The sequence below is a fragment of the Leuresthes tenuis genome, unplaced genomic scaffold (assembly GCF_036924035.1).
Source record: "Leuresthes tenuis unplaced genomic scaffold, fLeuTen1.0.hap1 SCAF_9, whole genome shotgun sequence".
Lineage (NCBI taxonomy): Eukaryota > Metazoa > Chordata > Actinopteri > Atheriniformes > Atherinopsidae > Leuresthes > Leuresthes tenuis.
This window is the reverse complement of record NW_027325363.1, coordinates 15809442-15832634: the sequence shown is the minus strand read 5'-3', so window position 1 is coordinate 15832634 and position 23193 is coordinate 15809442. Positions and strand designations below refer to the sequence as shown.

General features: G+C 39.9%; 1 protein-coding gene across 1 annotated transcript in view; it reads right to left on the bottom strand.

Annotated features, from left to right (window-relative positions):
- The window catches only part of LOC140314382 (cGMP-inhibited 3',5'-cyclic phosphodiesterase 3A-like), a 59720-nt gene extending 47271 nt beyond the window's left edge, over positions 1–12449 (bottom strand). The window contains exon 1 of the mRNA XM_072392548.1: positions 11275–12449. Coding sequence (XP_072248649.1) covers positions 11275–12195 — 921 coding nt within the window. The 5' untranslated portion in view covers positions 12196–12449. The remainder of the gene's footprint in view (positions 1–11274) is intronic.
- Between the last annotated feature and the right edge of the window lie 10744 nt (positions 12450–23193).

The window sequence follows — 23193 nt, the reverse complement described above, 5'->3', positions numbered from 1 at the left end:
ATTCTTCTGTGTTAAGTTTTACAAGCTAACATTAAGAAGTTTTTCTTGTATTTTCCAACTTTCTATTTTCACCAAAGTCAAAAAGTTTCTTGTAGAAGGGGCTGAGCTGCTGGTAGTGCATTCAACGAATTTCCAAATTCAAACTGGAGGGGAACAAAGCATACCAACTAGAAGTCTGATTACCATGTTGGGTCATGAAACAATAGACAAAGTCTTGGTAGAGCACAAGTAGCTCACGTTTTTGTCTAAAGCAAACTACATAACTACTGATGACAATTTGTTGTTAAATGCAAAGTAAAAACAAGAGCAAAAGATGTTTGACTTCCCACTTCCAAGATACAGCAAATGCAGCATGATTTAAACTTGACGTTAGGTGCCAAGAAACATGAGAAGGATCAACATTTTTTCTCAGAGTAGGCAGTTTTTTCCCCCCCTTTGAAAGCAAACCTAGCTTAAAAAAGGTTACAAAATCAACCCTTAAGAGTTTGGTCTCCATCAATCCAAAGTCCAACAGATTGTCTACAAATGAAGTAAATTCAAGAGCAGAGTTCAAGACTCATCTCCAGTGTTTACCCAAGAGGGATCACTGGAGGACAGAAATTCTTCAAAATCGCAAAGCCACCAGGTCTCTAACAGTGGCTAATAGTAATGTTCATCAATCTGTCATGAGGAAAACACTGCAATATGTTGAGAGAAAAGAACACAATACATTGCTAACAGAAGATGTTTATGCCATTTGTGAAACATGATTGTATGAATATCATGATTTGGTCAAACTTGTTCACATTTCAGCACAGATTGCCATCACAGATGGAAGAATTAATTATGAATAATAGCAGTGAATTCTAAAGGAAAATTTCAGGACATCTACAAGAGAATAAGTATGCACACACAACCCCCTCTCCTTAAGAATGATTAAGGCGAAAAAAACGTGTTCCCAAACTTTAAAGCACCATTGAATAAAAATATTGAAATTCTGATACATTATATCAGTGAAACAAAATGGATCACACCTTGAAAAACAGACCGATTTCAAACCAATATGTCCCTTCTAATAAATACCAGGCGTAACATATGATTGTAATCTCTTATCTGTCATTTCATGGTCTACTTTCCCATCATTATAATAACTTCAGAAGCAGTTTGTAAAGAGCAGGTATGCCCTTGTAAAACGTCTCTTGTATGAACGCCCTTAAGTTTTCAGTCATGTTCTTCCATCAACACGGGTTCAGACAGAGTAAGACAGCTTTGCATTTTTATGTCCAGATGAAACCACGGCAGAACTTTTAATCTCTCAACAGAGACAACCTCTGGCAATTAGCTGCTGCGTGTACGTCATCACTGTGTGTCTGCAGGATGCCTGTGTGTGTGAGTGAGACATGTATGTGTGCATTATGAGGGATAATGGAAGGGAAAAACACTCCCAGATGCATGTGATGCAATTATACCCTTGATTATCTGATTGGGTAATCTACAGCCGTCCAAGACAAACATGCTGTCGGCAGACTGTTGACCGAGCATAAACCACAAGCAAGGACACACATGCACACGGACACCTATATTTGAGCATGTGCTCAATGATGCATAGGTATAGTGAACACCAAGCTGAGAGACTCAGATGAAGGCAGCAGTTATTTGTATTGTTCCCTAAACATTTGTATTTGTATCTCCTGTGCAAACAGCAGAGCATCTACACAGTACAAATGAGGCAGAAGTAAAGGGAGCGAGTCAGTGTTACAGAAGAAACTAAGAAAACGGAGCATTTCGTGCCGCAACATTTGTTACAAACTTACATACATCTGAGGCTGGCAGCCAGCAGCATGTCACTTTTAGGGAGCCTGAATCCAGGTCTATGAGGACGTTGCACCTCAGGGAAATACATCAAGGCAAGTTTGCTTTTTTTTCTCCCTTTTTTTTTTTATTTGAAGCCATATTCATGATGTGATTCGTATCTGAAATCATTGCACCCTGTAAAAAAGGCAAAACTCTGAAATAATTCTAGTCTTCATACAGATAGATAGATAGATAGATAGATAGATAGATAGATAGATAGATAGATAGATAGATAGATAGATAGATAGATAGATAGATAGATAGATAGATAGATAGATAGATAGATAGATAGATAGATAGATAGATAGATAGATAGATAGATAGATAGATAGATAGATAGATAGATAGATCTTAGGTGTGAAGAGGAACGAGGGGTTTGGAGAAACCTATCACAAAACCGATAGATCACAAGGATATATTCTGTTTTAATTACTATCAATCAAGACATTATATTTTTAGTGCACAGCCTACTTTATTTGATCATTTTTGCATGCCAATAAAAGCACATAAGCCAGCAGAGGCCCGCTGACATATGCTTCAGTCTTACAGTTAAAATCACCCTCGAGGTAAAAAGCAGCAACATGTCATACATCTAAAATAAAACATACTTGCAGCTGTGTGACAAAATGTGGTGTGGGAGCACCACAGCAGATAAAAATCCTACTTAATGACAGCGCGCGATACAGGTGATGACAGAGCTGCTGAATGTGTCCACTTCAAGGCCAAAACAAAAACTTCAACGGCATTCAAGTTTCTTTGCTCCATCCTTTCACTATCGACAGGAATGTTTTTTCGATGTCCCGAAACAGAGTTGCACTCACTTCATGTTTGTCAAATGAAAACTGCCTCTTTCATTTAAAAATTCACAGAAAATATGAACATCCCTCATGACAGAGACTAATGTGAGGGACATCATTACCTTTTGTCTGTTAATCTCTGTTTTGTTATGGACAAATATAGCTGCACTCCTGATAAAGTTACCTTAAAGCTGCTGCTTATTAAAGCAACATTAAGATCATTTATGTTTGTTACATTTTAACCTTCAGTCACACGTTTGGCAGTCAAAATGGATCAGCTAAGTGGCTGAATATTTGAAATTAATCCTTCATTACCTCACAACAAAAAGTAACCAATTTGTCATAAAATTATACAGTATAATAGCTATATTTCCCATTCTTCCTTGTGTATGGCTGTATTCGCTCATTTGCATTCAATCACTAAGACAAGTTTTGTATTGAGCTGTTTGAAAGGGGCGTTGTGCAAGATCAAAAGTGCAGATGCGAACACATATGCCAACTTAAAATAAGAGGTACTCCTATCTTCTGTCTTCTACTATACACGATTTCATTTATTATTTCCAGTCCTGTTTTTCTACATATTATAGCTACATTTAGTCATAGTGATGAGAGGAGGGGGGTGGCACATGCTGCAAGCGGTCAAGAATGGTCAGACGTTTTTGGACCCAGAGTGCCATCTAAAATATATATTCTGTTCGAGGGAATATACTGTACATATGATTAAAATGCAGTCATCAGCGTAATGAAAAAATGTAACACAGTTTAACTGCCTGCTGATTTCACAGGTTTTTTTTTTTTTATCAGTATCAAACTGATGTTGTTTTTTAACAGGTGAATTCATAAGGTCCGCTGATGATTATACAAACAGAGACTCCAACTATGGCGACATTCTCAACAGCTAGTTAGCTCAGTCAGTCCCACTTGAAACTGCAGGGCTGTTCCCAGGTATGTGAGTGTGTTCACAGGCCACAGGCATAAACCAGGAGAACAGGAGTGAGAGAAAATGCCAGAAATTCTTGCATAAATACTTTTAAAACTTACATCTCATCCCCAAACTGACTCAAAGGGTTGTAAAATCAAAGGGTTGAAAATATGAAATAACTATTCATTCACATTTACAAAACAAACAAAAAAAAAGAATGTCTATGATTCTCCCCTGCTGACAGTCTGTCGCAGGGTGAGTGTTTACAGTAAAGAAGCCAGACAGACATACAGACAGATGTATGGACAGATCTAGAGCCTGCTCCTCAGCGCAGCTCCCTCCCCAGCCCAACCTCCCTCCCCCACTCTCGCCAAACATATTTTGGAGCTAAAACACGCCATTGAATCAAGTAACAAGGCAATCCTTGTCCAAGGCCACCAAACCTCGTCTGGACAGCCAGCGGGGAAGCCACTGTACGTGTATGCGTGTGTGAGCATGTGTGGAGTTTACAGAAGTGGCCGGGCTAAGTTAAAATTATTGGCTGTTGCCTTTCAGCAGGAAGTTGTGCAGGCTACTCTCACACATTATTTTTCTCTTTCTTTGCCTCTTTCCCTGGCCCTGTCCTCTCTCTGTGGGTGCAGGTGGCATGGGGCCATATTCTCGTTATTTGGACACGACAACACACAGAAACACTCACATATGCAATATCTGTCGAGCAAACCAGAAGCGATGGACACAAACCTGCCTTGACAGCACGTCTGTGTGCGTGCAGGAGCTCAGAGCAATGGTGTGTTTGGAACTGCAGCAGAGAGGATGAACGCAGGGATCAGATTGTTGTCCTATTACCATCAACACTTCGCCTGTGCTTGGCAGCAAACCTCCTCTCACTCCCCCTTTTTCTCCTCACCCTCCTCAGAAAATCTTTCAACACTCGCTTTGCACTCCTCTCACTCCTTCCCTCGTTCTTTCTCACATTGCTCCTGCATTAGGTCCCCTCCAGCGTGTTTGCCCCCCCCCCATTCCTCTTTTTTACACACACACACACACACACTCAAACAGTAAACACACATACATTAACCCACCTTTGGCTATTTGAGTGCTGCTTCGAGCTAGATGAAACTGTCCAAATGCCAGTGTGCTCATTCCTTTAACCTTTTGTTAATCTTCCCTCATTAAGCACGGTTACATGCACAGCTGAGTCGAGCTACAGTCAGAGTTCGACCTGGCCATTTGATGAGACAAACGTACGTGTTCCAAGATACACGCACGGGAGCAGAATCGAGTTATTGACTGGAGTTGTTGTGGTGTGGAGTGTGTGATAAAATGTTCACGAAATTCTGCTGCTTCGAACTTTCTCTGTGGGAGATCATAAAACATGTAAATATACCTACACTGACAGCGCAGATGTTTTCCTTTAGCTATTTGAATGGGAGTTTTGTGTGGTGACACTGTGGTTAAGAAAATCAGGATTTTATTAAGGCAGAGTGGCATCTTGGAGTTGCTTAAAGAGATCACAAGATGACACATAATCTTGATGGGCTGATTTTCAGCCACAATTTCCATCTGACAAAAGCAGATGAGAGCAGCTTTACTGGGAGCTTGTCTGTGTTTATTTACACTTACACATGACTGTTTTTACAAAAAAAAAAAGAAAAAAGATGGAATTTATGATCATGTCTGGAGCACCTTGACCCATCTGAGTGATTTGATCCTATGTAGCATTATCTGGATGTGTTAGCTTGGTTTTGAGAAGCTCGATTTTGTAAGATTTTGGATTTATATGCATTTAAAAATGCATTTAATTGTTCATCAAAGGTTTTTTGCTTCTTTGCACTTTCAGGTGTTAGATGTGTATTTTTTTAATATATTTTTTTTATTTTACTGTTTATGAGAAGGCATGAGATTTTTGTAAGTAATTCATGAGCTCATGTGAAAGGTTTAGCTTTGCATGTGATACGGTACACACACATGCAGGCACAAGTGTCACTTTTGTATTTTGCTTGTTTGAGGAATAAAACGAGCAGAGCACATTACTCATGTCAGTAGCACCTGAATGTTTGAGCATGCAGAGGAGAAAAGTAACAGATTATTTCCCCTTTTTCTAAATGTTTTGTTCATGTTCCACAAATCCTGAATTAAGACCTGCTCCATAAAACCTTTTTGAATACATTTACACTGATTTTATAGTGCATCTACTGTCATTTGTTTTATAATAACATCAAAGTATGTTAAATTACATTCATTTCATATAAATCCAACATGAATTAAAAAAATCAAAAAATGGAGGATCAATTCTAATCCTATTTTGGGGAGTAACAGATTAGAAAATAAGGATTTGTGTAGTTATTACAACATTTTTCACTCGGTTTCATCATTACAGTATTACTAAACTTTATGCACTAACATTTCTAACTGAACCATGTCAAGGCAATATTGCAGAAGGTAAATATGCCCTGATTCAAGTCTGCGGGGCAGGTTATTCTCCTCCTCAGGTGCAGATCGCCATGTTAAATCATAAAATGAGGCCTGCCATTAATCCAGCAACTTACTGCACTCATGGTGTCAGTGAGTCTGTGTGGGAGGCTGTTTGACATGAAATGCTGTTTTATGCTGCTGAATTACTGCTATCGACTGTCACTGGTTAATCAGCCGCAAATAATTTCCATGCGAGGGATTTACCTGTAATTTACAAGATATTATGTAAATCCAACATGAATTTACATCAACTAATTATGGTGAACCTTTGAGGTCTGGTTTGTGCGTGTTTTCTTTCTGCAGACGGCAAAAACGTGTCCACTTATTACAGAGGTGGCAACATTATTTCTGATGAAGCACACTGAACCACATGAAAAGTAAGAAAGTAACAACTTCAAGACAAAATCAAGGACAAGAGATTAATGTAACCTAAAAACTATACTTTGTGTCCTGTCAGAGCTGCATGAATGTTTGCACTTCTTATTTGCCTAGATAATGCCGTTTATTATCAATTGTTATCAGTATTATCAATTATTATATTTACAGTGCACACAATTTCCAGGACAAAAAACTCCTTTAAAAAAAGAAACACAGTTGCTGAATGTAATCCTTGTAACTGTAGAATCATGTTGTATCAATGTTCCTTCTGGCAAATGCTCGGAAGTTAAAACCTTGCTGCGTCCATCCATTACAAATTAAAAAAAAAATTCTCCATTATCTTAAAAAAGATATATTAAACCTGGATCCCATTCAAAGTGCAATAGCTCTGGCGACTGGAGCTGGTTGTGTGTCTCCCTGGAAAAGTATGTGCGTCAGTGAGAGATTGTGGGCCTTCCCTCAAATAGATTTGGGAGCACATGTTTCTGCTTTAAAATCCATCTCTCTCCACTCCCCTCCAGTTTGACACAGATACTCGGTGCGCTGATGAGAAGATGATTATGCTTTGCAGGACAGAGTAGCCTTGTTCTTCGTGTGATAGTGTGAAGCTTGCCGTAACTTTCAACATGTCGTACCGCCCTTACTTGAAACAAATGCGAGAGCATTTGTGAGTTTTTGCCGTCATGTAACAGAGACGGCTCGAAAACTCTGAGGTGAAGCATCAAAATTCAAAGTGCTGTTAAGTATTGCTGCTTCTTTTAGACATTCTATTTATGGCTGTTGTTATCTTGTAGACAGCAAGAGCGTCACAAATACATATGACCCAAAAACCACAACTTCCCAAGATCCCCAACCGACTGACACCCCGGCAACAAGACTTTTGTCAGGACAACACCAGGACAAAATTCTTGTCAAATCTTTGAATATTAAGTCTCCAAGCATGTTGACTGTAGAAACATAAGCTTCTAAAGAAGTAGTGCATAAATGAAACTCGAAATCCCATTCACCAGAGAGAAAAAATACAGAAATAAAGCCATGAAGCTGAGTCAATGCTATTTCCCAGCTTCCAGATCAGCAGAGTGCCTGTCTTGCCTCTGGCTTGGCAGGCTGCACCAGCCTGCTTCATAAATACTGCACAAGCAACGGTTGATGAAAACCCCCGCTTCTCTCAGGTACAACTGCACTCTGGAGAGCTTCATTATCTACAGTATGGATAAACTATCCTGACAAACTGTATGTGTTTGTTTCAGAGAGAGACTGTGAGACGAAGGAGGAGAATAGAAGAAATCAAGTGTTTTTTAAACATGTTGGAAGATAGTGTTCTGTAACTCTATACTTTAAATCTGTGCAGGTGTGTTTGTTGATAAAGTCAGAATATGATGCTGGTTTGTCAAAAAGGAGTGACTCTGAGACCCTTCAGGAGACGTAAAATCAGTTCCTGACATAATGTTTTATTATATCATAATATTATAAATTAGGGCTGTGTCTCACTTTCTGTACCTGGAGGTCTTTGTCCCACCAACAAGAATCAAACAGACTTGGTAGCATTCAGTCTCCTCTTTAAGCTTTTTTACATATGCATTTATGATCATTTAACTAATGAGTTACAAGTTTAAAACATGGATTAATCCTTATCATTTTGAAGCACCATCCTTGAAAGGCAGGTGTAGTGCTACATAACCTTTCCTTACACTTAGTGAAAGGGAAAAGTTAGATCTTAACCAAACTGAGCAAACTTAAACACAATACATAGCTAGTACACTTAACACTTCGTCCAAATGAAATTATGGAATGTTCATCGAGTGCACTTAACTGATTGCACTTGATTTAAGACAGAATGGGGTTACAGAAAAACTCCTTTTTTTATTGCACAAGCATCCATCACTGTCTACAGTGCCTTTATCTGAAGGGAGTGCTGCTTATGTGTAGCAAAAATCAGAATCATGATTATCTTGGTTAACGTGGCAATTGTTTAACACAATGTACGGTACCACTCAGGAAAGGGGTGAGTTGGATTTAATAACATGAGATGAGAGCATCATTGTGTTATGGAATATGGCACAATGATCATCCAGCTATCCATTTTCTTTACCCGCTTTGTCCAATTCAGGGTCACAGATGGGCTGCGGCCTACCCCAGCTATCACTGTCTGAAAGGCAGGGAACAATAATCAATAAACCTCAATAACACTGCTTTCATAATAGTTCAAAGCCAAAGTTTTGTGTGAAAATAAAATCTGAATAGCTGCCCAGAAATCTGTTGGTTACTCTATCAAGCCAATATCCACATTACATTAGATAAAAGTAACTACATACCAAGTCCACAGTCTCATGAAGTGACTTTTAGATAAACAATTATTCACATGTGATGTATGACATATTATCATGGGTTTGCAAAACTTTTTAGCTTCACAGCTTACTGACTGTGATGACTTTGCAGGCTGCACATTTACTCTTCAGATGCTCTCTCAGATCATACTCAACACTTCTTAAAGCTGTCTTAAAGCTGTCTGTTGGCCAGAACAGAATAAGCAGGTTTTGTGTTTTTTGTTGTTATATATTGCACTGTGCACAATGACAATGCCAAAATGAATTATTAATCTAGGAATTTGAGCTGTTTTGATAGCTTCTTTAATTGAAGTGTATCTCACTTATATAAGCATCAATCTCTCCATTCTGCTAACTGATCATACAGATTACAAAGTGAGGGCAGAGTGCAGGAGGACGAGCTGTCCTTTGCATCTGGTCAGCTGAGAGGCTTTTTCTTTAAGTTTCGGAGTTCAATTTGTCATCATTCCTGTTCCAGGCATGATGAGGCAGAATGGGTAATGGAGCTGTTCTAATAGTACAGATAGTGCACTAAGTCAGCGTTCCCTAGATACCAATTAGCAATGAACAACCAAGCATCAAGAGTCAGACAGCTGATGGGCGAACTGCTCAAGTTTCCAGATGAGAGAGTGAAACTTGGGTCTTTAAAGGTGTGTGTGCTCTATCATAGCAGGGCATTTATTGGCTGATCATGACCATAAAAATGAGTTGTTTGCATGACTTCTTAACTCTCTCAAAGTTAGAGGAGGTTTAACTCCACAGAAATATGGTATAGAAGAGGAACTTTAAATGACAATGTGATCTAAAACCTTTGAGGCTTGTTTTAGTGCCTTACTGGTTAGTTTACATTAGATCAACTTAAAGTAGTATTCATGTGGATTTCTCTGTGTGCCACCACAAGTCTCACCGCAGATCAATGGAACAATCACCACAAATTACCGTCACCAATGGCGATCTTACAGGGTACTGAAGTGTAAGGGAAATGAGGGATTCACCATGCGAACTACACCACAAATGAAGCTGTTAAATTCCTGCTATTTGTATTTGCTTTCCCTCTTCAGTCTGAAAGCCTAGAGTCAGGCTGAGGTTGCATGTTAAGCAAAGCCATCCATTGCATTAGATCCAGTGGAGGCTAGGTACATGAGCATGAAACCCCACTTCTTTTTCCCTTTTGGGGATAACTTGAAAACAAAGCATGAAAGCAAACAACAGGAGATGAGCATTCACAGCAGCCAGGTGGCGTTCATTAGTAGGAAAGGAAGATTGGTGAACTTTTAGAAGCAGGAAGGAAACACATTTGTCGCAAAACAAAAACACATCTAAACGCGATTACGCTAGGTTTTTCTCAACAGTAAAAAATTTCCCCGCAGTCCTTGTTATCAAAGTAATTAATTTTGACCCGTTTTAAACCAACACATCTATTTCCCAGATTAAAACATGACTTGACTGTCCTTGAAAGGACTTGATGTGGGATCAGGCCTGCAGGGCATGTCTTGCCGAAATTGCTTTGGTTTTGGTCACATATTTTTAGTACTTTACTTTCTGTCACATACAGTAATACATGTATACTGAGGAAAAAAACATCATTTCAGTGTAGTTGGCGTAAGTCTGGGTAGGGGCGAACAATAAGGTCATAGAACACAAACCTGAAGTTTCCATGACATGTCAACGAAAGATAATTTTCCTTCAAAATTCCACTAATCGTGAAAGTATCTTCAGGAATTCAAGTCTGCAAACAGACTTCCATTTCTAAGTCAAGCATCTATAAAGTTCAGAAGTTTTTAAGCCACATCTTGTAAATATCTCTGTGTATCAGTACCATTCTCTGCACTGAGAATTTCCTTCTAAATCAGTTGATCAATGGGTCACACAAGAGCTATCATTTATTTTCAGGCAAATAATATGAATATAACTTCACAGTCTTCTCTGCTATCAACACAACAGGCTTTATAACGTGTAATGTCTGGCACCACAGCACTGGCCAGCAACCAGGATAAGCAAAGGCTTTCAAAATATTTAGATGAGACTTCACACCTATGCATGCGCACGCACACACTCGCAGGCACTCAGAAACTTGGCATGAGAAAATGCACCATCCATTTGCTTATCAGCCACACAAACAGCGCACAGCACACCGATGAGAGCAAAAAATTAACAGCCAATGTAAATGCAAACACTAGTGTTTGTGAGAATGGGGGAAATGAAGAGTTAAAATACCAAAGCAAGCTTTAATTAGAATAAATAAATAAATAATAATATTAATACTCTACTCTAGAAACCAGTCTGAAGATTTTTAGGCCTACAGATGAGGGCCTGCAGAGCACACAGACATCATCACCATGATGCCAGTGTCTTGTTTTTACAATCTGTTATTCCTGTTGTCCCGATTAAATGAAGCAAACACGCGTAAAGCTGCCACACATGCCATCAGTGAAGAAGAGAAGAGCACAAATCATCCCAGGCCTACAGCTGAAAGGTCATAAGCAGGACTAAAACATCCGATACGATCTGGTCCAGATGTCCAAAGTTGGACGTGTCTTACCTGGTCCCGCGGAATGCAAGGCAGCGAAGTCCTGCGGTGGGACTTGCTGTTGCTCTGAGAGTGAGCCATCATTTCCGAGGCCGCTATGGAGCTGGACCTCCGTCTCCTCTTGAAGACAGGGATGTCCTCCTCCTTCGCCCCGGTCACAGAGCCACAGCACCCCGTCCCGCTGGTCCCTGAGGCCGGCAAGAGCCGGTCAGCATACCTCGCAAGCAAAACCCCCAGCAGCCCCAGCAGGTAGGCCAGGTAGGGTCTCCAACTGGCCCGGACTCTGCTCAGAGAGACAAGGGAGACGGCCCTGATGACGCTAATGAAGACTAGGATGGACACTCCCTGTCCCAGCCGGACGACCAGCAGAGCCCCGCTGCCTAGGCAGCCGAGGACTACCAGGGTTGCGGTTAAGGACAGCAGCTGCTCCTCGGCGCCGCGCAGGAGGGACTGTGCCGCAGCTTCGCCCAAGTGGCACAGCGCTAACAAAAACAACGCACTCCGGATCAGAACCCCACAGCGAATCAAAAAGAGCCAGACCCAGAAGAAGGCACATACGAGTGTAAAAGCAGGGGAGACGCAGTAACACGCAGTCAAAAGCAGCTCCACAGCGCAGCCCGCTGCTAAATGTAGACGAGAGCCGGAGCCGCTGCTATTTCCGATGCTGCTGCTGCTGCTGCTGCTGCCTGCATCCCAGTCGACCAATCTGAGCAGCAGAGCGAGAATAACGGAGATGGAGGCAACGCAGACAGCAGACGACACTCTTCGGCAAGTCCATGTCACGGCGAGTCTCAGCCACGACTGGCTCCCCTCGTCCTGACCCAAAGGGGTGACACATGTCCTCACGTAGCCGTTGCGCTCCAACGCTGCCCGTGGATATTTTTCATGAGCCCCTCCTGATGAACCCCTGTCGCTGTCTGCCTCCAAGGCCATCGTTATCACTCAAGCGGCGTGCAGCGCTGACCGTCCGAATAAATACTATATTTAATTTCTCGGTAAATGCTTCAGTCTACATCTCCCAACAATAATCTCCATGATAACGCATGTGATCAGTTCACACACTGGTCAGAAACTAAAGTTTGCACATCATTTTTTGAAAGATTGCTAAAGTTTGGGCTGCGTAACTTTTCTTTCAAGTTTTGTGGGTCAGAACTTCCCACTTCTACTATTGAGTTGCCGCTGGTTGTCACCAGTGAACCAAAAAGGCAACCCCTGGCGTTTCACACATCTAGGCCACAGCCTCTGCCCCTTAACGCGGACTCTCTCTCAGCCTCTCTTTCCTTCTCTCCCCTCCCACTAGACATTATCCCTTTTTTGTGCCGCTCCGGTGATTACTCCATCACGTTTCAGCTCTGCTCGGGCTGCAGTCCGTCGTGGATGTGACTCAGTCTGCAGTGGATGCCTGCCATGTTTACATGAAGATTTCCTGGCTTGTTCTGGAAGATGGAGCCGTTCATTATGAGAATTGACTATAGTAATCCTGTAATACATTTTAGGAGGACAGCACACTGTAATGATAGGACACCGAAAATGGATATCATACTGGTGCCACATGGCTTTAAACAATGTGATTTTTCAATGAAAGGTCACACAAAAGGCACATATCAGAAACACTTCACAATGTGGAAACCAGTGGGATTTGTTTTGTCAGTGAGTGAATAGCATGGTACACCTTTGACAGTAACCAGTCCATCACAGGATCGATTTAGTATATGGATGATTTACTTAGTATATGAATGATTTACTTTACTTTTTTTTAGCCTGAGAACATGCAGAAGTCCTTTTGTCCAATGGTGGAAACTAAGTTGAATTACTAAGCAAGCCAGTGTACTTATGCTACTTTACACTCTAAACTTCACTGGATATTTTCCACTTTTAAGATGAAGATGAAGATGACGATGATATAGCAACCTTTAAAAAAAACACACACAAACATCTTATTGTTAAACAAGTGGTTTCCAATCTTTTTGATGGGGGGTTTGTTTTGCAGCCAGCAGTATTGAGCTGTTAGCAGCAGAACTAAAGAGGGATTTCCCCTCGACATTTATCATTTTTCAATAACCTTTCAAAAGATTCAGTATCTCAGCAGGATAAATTGATTAATAAATGCATTTAATACTGTGTTATGTCCTCTTTCTTCTCCTTTTAATAATCTCTTGACCCCTCATCTCACGATTCTACAGAAGCCGAGAGAGGCCACGCTTGCGGAACAATTTTAATGTTATCTCATGATCACAAATTAAAAGTCTCATTATCTCAAAATGAGGAAGTAGTTTTTTGCTGTGACAACGGGCTAATTATGTCACTGTCTCAGATAACGCAGACTGTTTTCTCACGGTGACGGAGAAATATATTTTGTCAGTTCAGCCTATTAAATTTTCCTGTCACCGCAAACAGTGGGGCCGATTGAGGGGCAGCCACTGGCTAAAGCAGAGTTGGTTAAACTTATCTATGCCCACAGATGCCACTTTCTGTGCTCGACAAAAACAGACTAAACTCATCGAAGCACACAGAATTGCACATGCATGCCTTGACTTAATGTTATAGATGTACCATGGCTGCAATGATGAATAGTGAAATTTGGCATCAACATAGGAACCACTAATTTTCGAGCTCACCCTAATTGCCAAGTGATTTCATAATATGTCGTGGTCTGGAGAAAAGAAGAAATCCCAAAAGCTTCATCAAGATGTAAGAAGGGGGGTTGGATGATGCAGTAAAGCTGCAGTTAAACACGCCTTATTGGTCACTGCCAGCACAAACTGTGATGCCAACACAATGCCAAAGACATTTATACCGCAGCATCAGGTGTGCTGGAATCACTGTGGTTTTCTTTCTACACAGTCAGCATCACTACTGAGAAATGGGAGCCACAACACTGCAGGAACAGCTTTAGAAGAAGTCGTACACTAGGAACACTAGGAAAGTACACTATGCATACGCAAACAGCCGAAACGACCCCAAAGGCCCCACAGCAACAGCTATCGTGACTTCAGTTTTGAAGACTGACACCCTTCTCCAGGGGGAGACCAGCAAGTATACAAGAAACATAAGGTACAGTGCTTTACATCATTTAAGTGTTCTTAATGTGAAAAACCAAGAAAATAGGTTCTTCAATTCTGAATTAGCTTCAGGTATGAACACGACTACACATTAAAACATCTCTGTTAGTTCCTGGTAGGGTTTAAGAAATACAATTACTTGGTCAGAGTCAGAAATCAAAACTACTCGGTTAAGGTAGAAGTTCTAAAATGCATTCTCATTACAACATGATCATTACCTTCATGGAGGCAATTACAATTCACATGCAGTTGCTTTCACAACCAGTAGACATCCCATCTTTTTCAAATATTAATGTATAGTAAGTTGTTTTTGCCTGGACAAGCAAACACCCCATTTGGACGTATTGAGCTAAAGACAGTTCATACAGGACTTTTTCTTTTATTGGAGTATTTTCACATTGGTATATTAGTACTTTTACTTTTGTAATGGATCAAAATATTTCTTCTATTGCTGTTTTTCGCAGCTGTATGCAGTTATACCACCACCAAATGAGAAGCACCATCCAACGAAGAGCACATTTTTTGTCCTTGTATTAATGATATGGGTTCTATTCTTTTTAATTTTCTTTTTTTTTAAATTCTGGATTAAAATCTTGAACCACATCATCCTCTTCCCCCGGTGTGGCAGACTGCAGGGCAAATTAGCAGTCTTCATCTGTTGCCCTGTATTTGTTGAGAGGATTAAAAAGAACCACAGAGCAGACCACTGCTGTCGTATAAAGCTGTTCAAGTCTGTCATCTCTTTCTGTTGTATTAACAATTCAATAAGTCAAGCAAATTGCTTCTCAACAGCTGGATAATCTCTGATCTCCTGAAAAAGAGGTCAAAAACATCTGTCTAATACATTACAATACAAACATTTGCATACAAATGCATTAAACATGTACAAAGGCTTTTCTTTCTCTCATTACTTGTTTCAGTAGTGACGTAACAGGAGAAATAAAGTGGAGTTACACAACATGAGTCAGTGCAATAAGTCAAGTACAATCAGCAAATAAATCTGCAAAATGATTGTGCGCTGTTGTTCAAGCTACTTTGGATGACAGAGGGAGAGGTCAAATAATTCAGTTTTTGCTTCATTTTATTGTCTTATACTGGTTGAACATGTGTCAACAGCACATGTTTGACAACCTGCTGCCATGTCAAAGAAAATAAAGACATTGTCACTTATTTGTGATATGCAGAACACTGTACTCTGTCCTGTTTTTGCCGTGCATCACTACTAATATGCTATTAATCACACTTGGCATAGGTAGCCATGATAATAACATTCATAGTCCTCTTCCCCTCAAAGAAATTGTCCAGACACGCTATTTCAGCTGTATCAAGGAAGTGGTTTAATGGTGTCATCTGTCAATGGGAAGTGTTTGAAGAGAACTGGATATGAGTGTATGTGCTGCGAGTTTGGTTGCCTTCAAGTTATCAGTATGTGGTTGCTTACACAGTCCTACTAATGTATCCTGCGCTATATTTGTACTGTCATCAAATGGAAATGTTCCTCTGTATGGTTGGACCTAAAGGAAAGGATGTCTGGATGCCTTCACAAAATGTTCCTGCAAGACCGGGAGGTTAACGTTCACCACAATGCTATTATAATGGCTCGCAAAAAACTAAATCCATTAGACGTATAAAATACAGAAAAAAGCTTTGCTGTGATTCAACAGCCACTCAGTTTTATCAAATGTAAGTTTCTGTGTTCTTTTCTTGTATTCAGTTGTGTTAAATGTTTATGTGTAAATGTTTATTTGCCAATTTGGCAAAAAAGACTGTCACGTCTAAAGGTTTCAGTCAAAAGATTTTGATCTGTGTCACTGTCACATTAACACTTGTGACATTTGCATAATTAGTCGTTGACGCCTGTCTCTTGGGACATATAATACTGTAGTTGTGTAATACCACATTGGTGACAGTTTCAGAACGTGGGCGTGGGACATTTTTTAAGCTTTTTTTGACAGTAGAAAAAAGTTTTAGTGTTTTCCTCTGCCTCAACACTGCTTGATATGCTGTCAAAATCAGATCAGGTATTATCATCAACTTATTATAACGGACTGGACATACCCTCCATTGAAAGAGAAGTCTTGATATTTTCTTTACAGATGGCTGCAATAATCGTAATACAATAAAAATGCAGAGAAAAATACTTAAGCGGCAATCATAAGCACAAACAGTACTATAAAAGAGACACAGATCTCAAAATATTCCAGAGTGACTCACAAGGACAATAGTTCAGTTTAATTTAGTTGTGAGTAATAAGCTTTCTCGGAACTAACTTTGATCTTTGAGCCGTGACAATCTGGCTGAGCAGAAAATGAGACCGAAGCACTGGTGGAAAACCTGAAACTAATCGGGAGTGGACTTTGATTTCTCCTCTCTTCAGTAAAGAAAAAATAAATAAAGAATACGAAGCCTAAACCCATCAGCTCAAGCAATCATCTAATTGCAGCTAATGAGCTAAGTATTTCTAGCTCATTTTAATAAACACCCACACACGTTCAAATATACACTGACACATCACTGTTTTATGTTAGAGCTGTGAAGATGTGAACCAAAACAGAGTGTGTCACTTCCTTTGCTTTATCTCAAAGTTATATCAATAGCGGCACTGCACATGATCATAGTGAATGTCTTTTTGTGTACACTTCTACATTTTAGACATTACAGAATGTCTGTGTGAAGAGCCAACATATTCCGATGCACTGAGGTACAAATGCATCATGGGGAGTTGTTTGGCTACCGGAGAAAACAGAATATCTGTTCGTAGGCCGTTACGAGTAGAACCTGTAGACGAACCTGTGTTGGTGTATATAGACGTGTGCGCCTGACTCAGTGCACCTAAGTTAGTACACATATGCATATGTGAGGAAAGAGAGAGGAGCACGTCTGTGAAGGCTGGCAGCAGTGAGATGACTGCTCTTTCTCGCTTATTTTCTCTACCTCTCCATGTTTCGCTAACAGCCAGAAATATTATTTCCCGGTACTGCTTTGACCCCCTCCTGCTCTGGTGGGGACACTGTAACGTGTGCCACTGTACTGTTTTGGGTGCAGTGGCACACTCATGCAGTGACTGAGGAGAAGCTGTGTTTCAAAGGCAAATGACTCCATGCTCTAAACAAAGCACACTCAATTAGTGATCACCTGAGGTTGTCACAGAAAATGCTGAGATTGATCATAGACGAGCTTCAAAAAGAAGAAGCCTGTAATACCTTGGAGGGTGAAAACAGAGCAGTTGTAATGAATTTCTTTGTCTGTGCATGTGGAATGAAAGCCTTAAAGACATATAAGAGTGGAAGGCTATCGTACCTATTGTATGTGGAATTTGTTCTGTATATCTCTTTAGCGTTACTTTGAAATAATAATGTGAAATTACATTTTTTGGGGGCACCATCATCTTGGTAAATCAATTCTGTTGACACTTCAAACAATTTACGAAGACCATTTGCTGCCCAGTTTCACCAGTTTTATTATTTTGTTTTGCAGTCTAGTGGCTCATCAAGTGACAGAAACTACAGCCAACGAGTATAAAACTTATTATATAACTTCTTGCATAACGTATCCCATTCATTCATGTTCCATACCCGCTTTATACAAGTCAGGGCTGGAGTCTGTCCCAGTTGCTGTTTGATGAGAGGCAGGGTATAGCCAGGACAGGTCGCCAGTCCATCATAAGGCCAACACAGAGACAAACGAGACAAACAACCATTCATGCTCACTCTCACTCTGATGGTCAATGCAGAATTACCGATCAGCCAAATACTCATATTTTTGGACAGTGCGAGGAAGCTGAGGTATCCACAGAAAACCCACATATGCATGGTGTATGTATACAGAACCATGCACACAAACTCTAACAACTAACTATATACTCTTAACTCCTAATTGTAACTGCAGGTGGGAATTAAGTAGAAATACAGTTAATTGCAGAAAAACAAAAGTGAATGGACTGAGAAAAAGGTTGTGAAGGAAGAGGTTTGAACCAGTGACATCTCCCTTTTTTTGTCCAAGGCAAGACTGGCAACTGGCGTCATTAAAATGTCGAGATCATGGACAAATCACTGGAAGAGGAGTAGGAGCTGCACCGTAGTAGAGCACCATCATTGTTTATTGAAAAACTATGATGTTGCAACTTTTCAAATGGCTTGGCTAAATGTTACATGAGCATTGCAAATGATGAACACCACCTGGCATCAAACACAGAAAAACAATAGATATGATAAATAGATACATTATTATTACAGGTGGAGCTCATAACATCACTGCTTTATCATACAAACACACACACACACACACACACACACACACACTCAGACCAAAAGCACAGACTTCATGGCAGAAGATGTAATTATTCAGCTATCAGGGTGTTGAATTGGTCCCTTATATCTTTCTGAAAATGGACTGAGTTTATGTTCTAAGATAAAGAAAAAAACGTTTTATTTTCCACTCCTCTTCACAGTTTCCCCCGACATTAAATGAGAGACCTACAATTATGTGTTTGTGTCTGAAATGGTAAACGGTGTAAAATCGCTGTGGGACATCACTTGCAAATTTTATGATATATTTCGTAAAATTCTATTCAGTGCAACTGTTTTGCTAAACAGGACATATCGAAGCTACACTATACAATGATACAGTATCAAAACCTGCACCCCAGAGTTTCATGCACACACACACACACAAACAAACACACACACCTCATTCAGGCCTCCTCAGTCTCTCCATAACTGTTTCCATATGATGGATTAGGAGTTGTTTATGAGTCAGTGCAGCAGAAAATGCACCATATCCTGTTTGTTTCTCTCCAACAGGCATAAATCTTAAACAGTGGCCTGTTCTCACCACTAATGACTTGGAACATAGAGCTTAAATATCCTTGTGTTTATAGGATTGTGTGTGTGTGTGTGTGTGTGTGTGTATGTGGTAGCAGAGAGGAGAAATTGTGAATTACCGGCAAGCATTTAAATGTTCTCATATATTACATGTAGGAAAAATTGGTTTTAAATTTGTGTCACGAGCAGAAAGTTCTTCAAAATACTGAGCTTATTCAGTCTGCATCAGAAGCATGATAAGCTGTGGCAGCTAACTCTTCAGGAACACATAGATAAAAAAAAAACTATGATAACAGTCAGATAAGTGTGTGCGTTCATGTGTTTATCACTTTCAGGATAAATTTGGTTTATTACATTCTGGTGTATTCCCAATAAACATGACCATTGTGGCCCCTTGGATTGTGTTAATCCAGTATTCAGAGTATTCATCTATTCCTTTATCTGTATGCATGGCCTGGTTTGAGCACACTGGATAGAGAGACAGAGAAAAGGAAAGATTTGTTTGACTGGGTTTGTACCTGTGTTTCACCACCGGTCTCAGTCCAATTTATTCGCACACAGTACCTCTATTCTCAGCCGCTCTTCACTGCGTGTTATCTGTAAACCTCTGTGATCCTCTGGGATAACACACACTTACACCCACATGCAGAAGGGCTACTCATCCCATTGTGTCTCATAAATCCTGCTTAAATAAATAGAAAAGCTAAGTTGGTGTGACTGTATTAGTGGTTTGAGGTGAGGAGTTGTTAGATCTGAAAATACCAATGAATTAAATAGAATAGCTCCATGTCATGAATATTTAACAGCATGCCACTCTTTATCTACTTGACCAGACTATTAATGCTGCAAAATAAAACTTCTGGAGTTTTGTCACAGCAGAGGTGGGTTATATTATTCCTTTAGGGCCGATGGATGGGAATGTATGGATGATGCATTACAAATAAACCCAGATGAGACCAACATGGGACAGCTATTTTTTTTAATTTCAAGTTTTTATTCACCAACTGTTCATTTTGTTTTGTTAGTTTAGAACATTAATTCTAGTTTAGACACTGGAAAAGAATGACGTCATCCCAGTAGACAAGTGTGTAGCAAGCCCCCTATAAGCCCCCTGAGAGCCGCCAATAACAACAACATTGCAGCTATGAACTAACAGAGCAATAGTACGCGTTCATTTATTCATTCATTCATCAAAGTATTGGTGAAATGAAGACAGATAATGCCTTATTTAGAGGCTGCATCGTCTGTGCCTTTGTTCACTCCGTTATATGGATCTCGAGAAATCTAAATATCTTCCGAAGGACGTCGACTTTCACCAAACTGCTCTCGGTGAGTAGATGAACATATTTCATGCCAGAAATAATTTCTAAGTTTAAAAATACTAGTGTTCCCCTTTAATTGGTGTCTCTAAAATTGTGTGCGTGTGGTTGTTTGTCACATTTGTCTCTGTGTGGCCCTGTGATGGACTGGCGACCTGTCCGGAGTATACCCCGCCTCTCGCCCGATGACCGCTGGGATAGGCTCCAGCCCCCCGCGACCCGACCGAAGGATTAAATGTATATAGAAAATGGATCGATGGATGGATGGAAAACTAATGATGATATTTCCTGGAAGCACTTTAACCTTTAAAAATAATCCTTCCAGAGTTATTAAAACCTGTCATTAACTATTGACGTAGAGGTCCAAGTGAGTGATGGGGACAAATGTTACAGATAAACTACCAAAAAGAAAAGAAAAAAGAAAGAAAAAGGACAAGCTTTGTTATTATAATGTGGAGGTAGCAGTGCTGATGTTATTCATTCAGCCGTCCATACAGAAAGGTCTGGACTGAAGAAAACAGCAACAACAACAAAAAAAGCATTATTGTGAATTGCAAACAGGTATAAAGACACAATTAGCATAAAGTTCAAAGGCAAAGAACGTCAATGGGATACTTGTCTGGAGGAGAAGGGGCCTGTGGAGAGGCCTGTGGAGTAAACACATACTGTTTTGATATGCTTCTATGACCCCTTAGCACCACCGCTGTGTCATCTCTTTTTTCAGCCCAAATTAACCACATTTGAGATTTCTTTTTTCTTTTTCTTTTTTGTTCAAGACCACTTCAACACACGTTCCACACAGATGCAAAATTTTTCATTTACATATTAATGGCGGAGGACGTGCAATGACTTGTTTATGGGGTTTTGTTGTACTAATGAATCATGTTGCTCAGTGATTTTTGTCATGATACCCAGCTGGACAGCTTGGTGACATAATGAGCTACATGTGTATCTCAAACTGATCTGTGTAAAAAATATATATATTTCTTGCTTAAATTATTTAAAAGGCAGTATTGATAATACTGTGATAGAGCAGCACATTTGCCTACATTTGATTGATTATTTTTTAGACAAAACAAAAGAACATGAAGAGCAAAGAAAGAAATATAATTAAAAGGAATGCAAAAATAGCAATACTTTAAGGTTTTTCAGGGAGAAATGGTGAAGACCAGATGAGAGAATGGTTGGGAGAGGGAAAGGATAGTATGAAAGAGAGATGTGGTGAGAAAGTAAAGGAAAAAGCACCAAAGGAAAAAAAACTATGAACCGAGTGGAATGAAACCCATCCAGGAATAAAATGTTGCACTCCTAAGGTTAAAAAACATTTGTTAACGTAACTTCATTCTTAGTTATAAACGTACCAACTTGATAGGTTTTAACTGAGAATTTTGAATGGTTTTGTTCATAGTTTGATGTCACACATCACATGCATGTGCGTATACAGTCTTAATTACACCACTTACTCAGAGCACTTTATATTCTGTTTTGCAGCAATTTGGGCCATCAAATGGCGATATATACTTGTAACCACTCTGTGATTCGCTTAGCCATAAAAACCTATTTCTTGTCACCAATCATTGTTTTTACAATCCCCTAACAAGGTGCAGAAATCCTTGGAAAATTTATGAAAATACTGTACTTCCCCTAACCTAACCATAATCTCACCATCTGAACAGTGAAACACTGCAGTCATCATGCTCAAGCACTTCCCGACAAATACAGAATACTCAAAGGAAGATGCACTCAGGCAGACAGCTGAAGGTACTCGTTCATGCATGGTTGCACAGGCCTGAACTGTAACACCAGCACGTACAAGCACATATTAAGATCCATGCAGACGTAGACATAAAAGTAAATATACATAAATTAGGAAAAATAAGTCAAAGTCCTTATTTTGGGGGTCCTGAGTCCTCAGTGAGACACTCAAGACTTACTATGTTTGACAGAAACTGTCTATTTAGCACAGTTCTCCTTTCTTAACATTAGGTCCTTCCCCTTATTGTTCCTGCTTAAGCTCTGGTGAGCTTTGGTGAGCTGTCCAAGCTTTATTTATGATGCAGACCCCTCTATGTCCCCATCTGTCTTTCCTGATGACTTGAGCTCCCTCGTCATCACACACTCCGTCAATGAGGCACCGCGGCACTTGCAGCATGTTACTGCACACTGCCCTCATTTCATTAACACTGTTAGCTCGAACTCCCGCAGATACCCATGTACAAACTGAAGACACAAAATGCTGGAATCCACATCTGTGTCAGTAAAGTTATGTTATCAGTTCTCATAACAAATCCGATTGCAAGATTTATTATTTTTAATATTCTGAATAGGAGACAGCAGGAAATGTAATCAAATGTAATCCCGGCTGCCACAGTAAATACAGAAGTTGAGGTATGCTACAAGCCGTCAAGGGAAATCTACGTTCCGCCGCATCTACAAAAGTTTTCAAGTGCAGAGGCCAAGGAGATATGCAAGACTTTTTTTCTTTTTTGTGAGTCAATTCCAAGAAAACATCCTAAACCAAAGGAATTACTTTTTTTTCTACTTTTTCTTTTATTGTCCCTGATGCTTTGAAAATTACTCTACAGTCCCACACATATTGAATATGATAACACAGAAAGGTGAAATTGAATAAATAAAATCAAAAGATATCTATGGTGTGTCCCCACACACTGTAAAATAGACATTTATTTGTTAAAGAAATCAGAGACTGAAAATATCATGGTATGG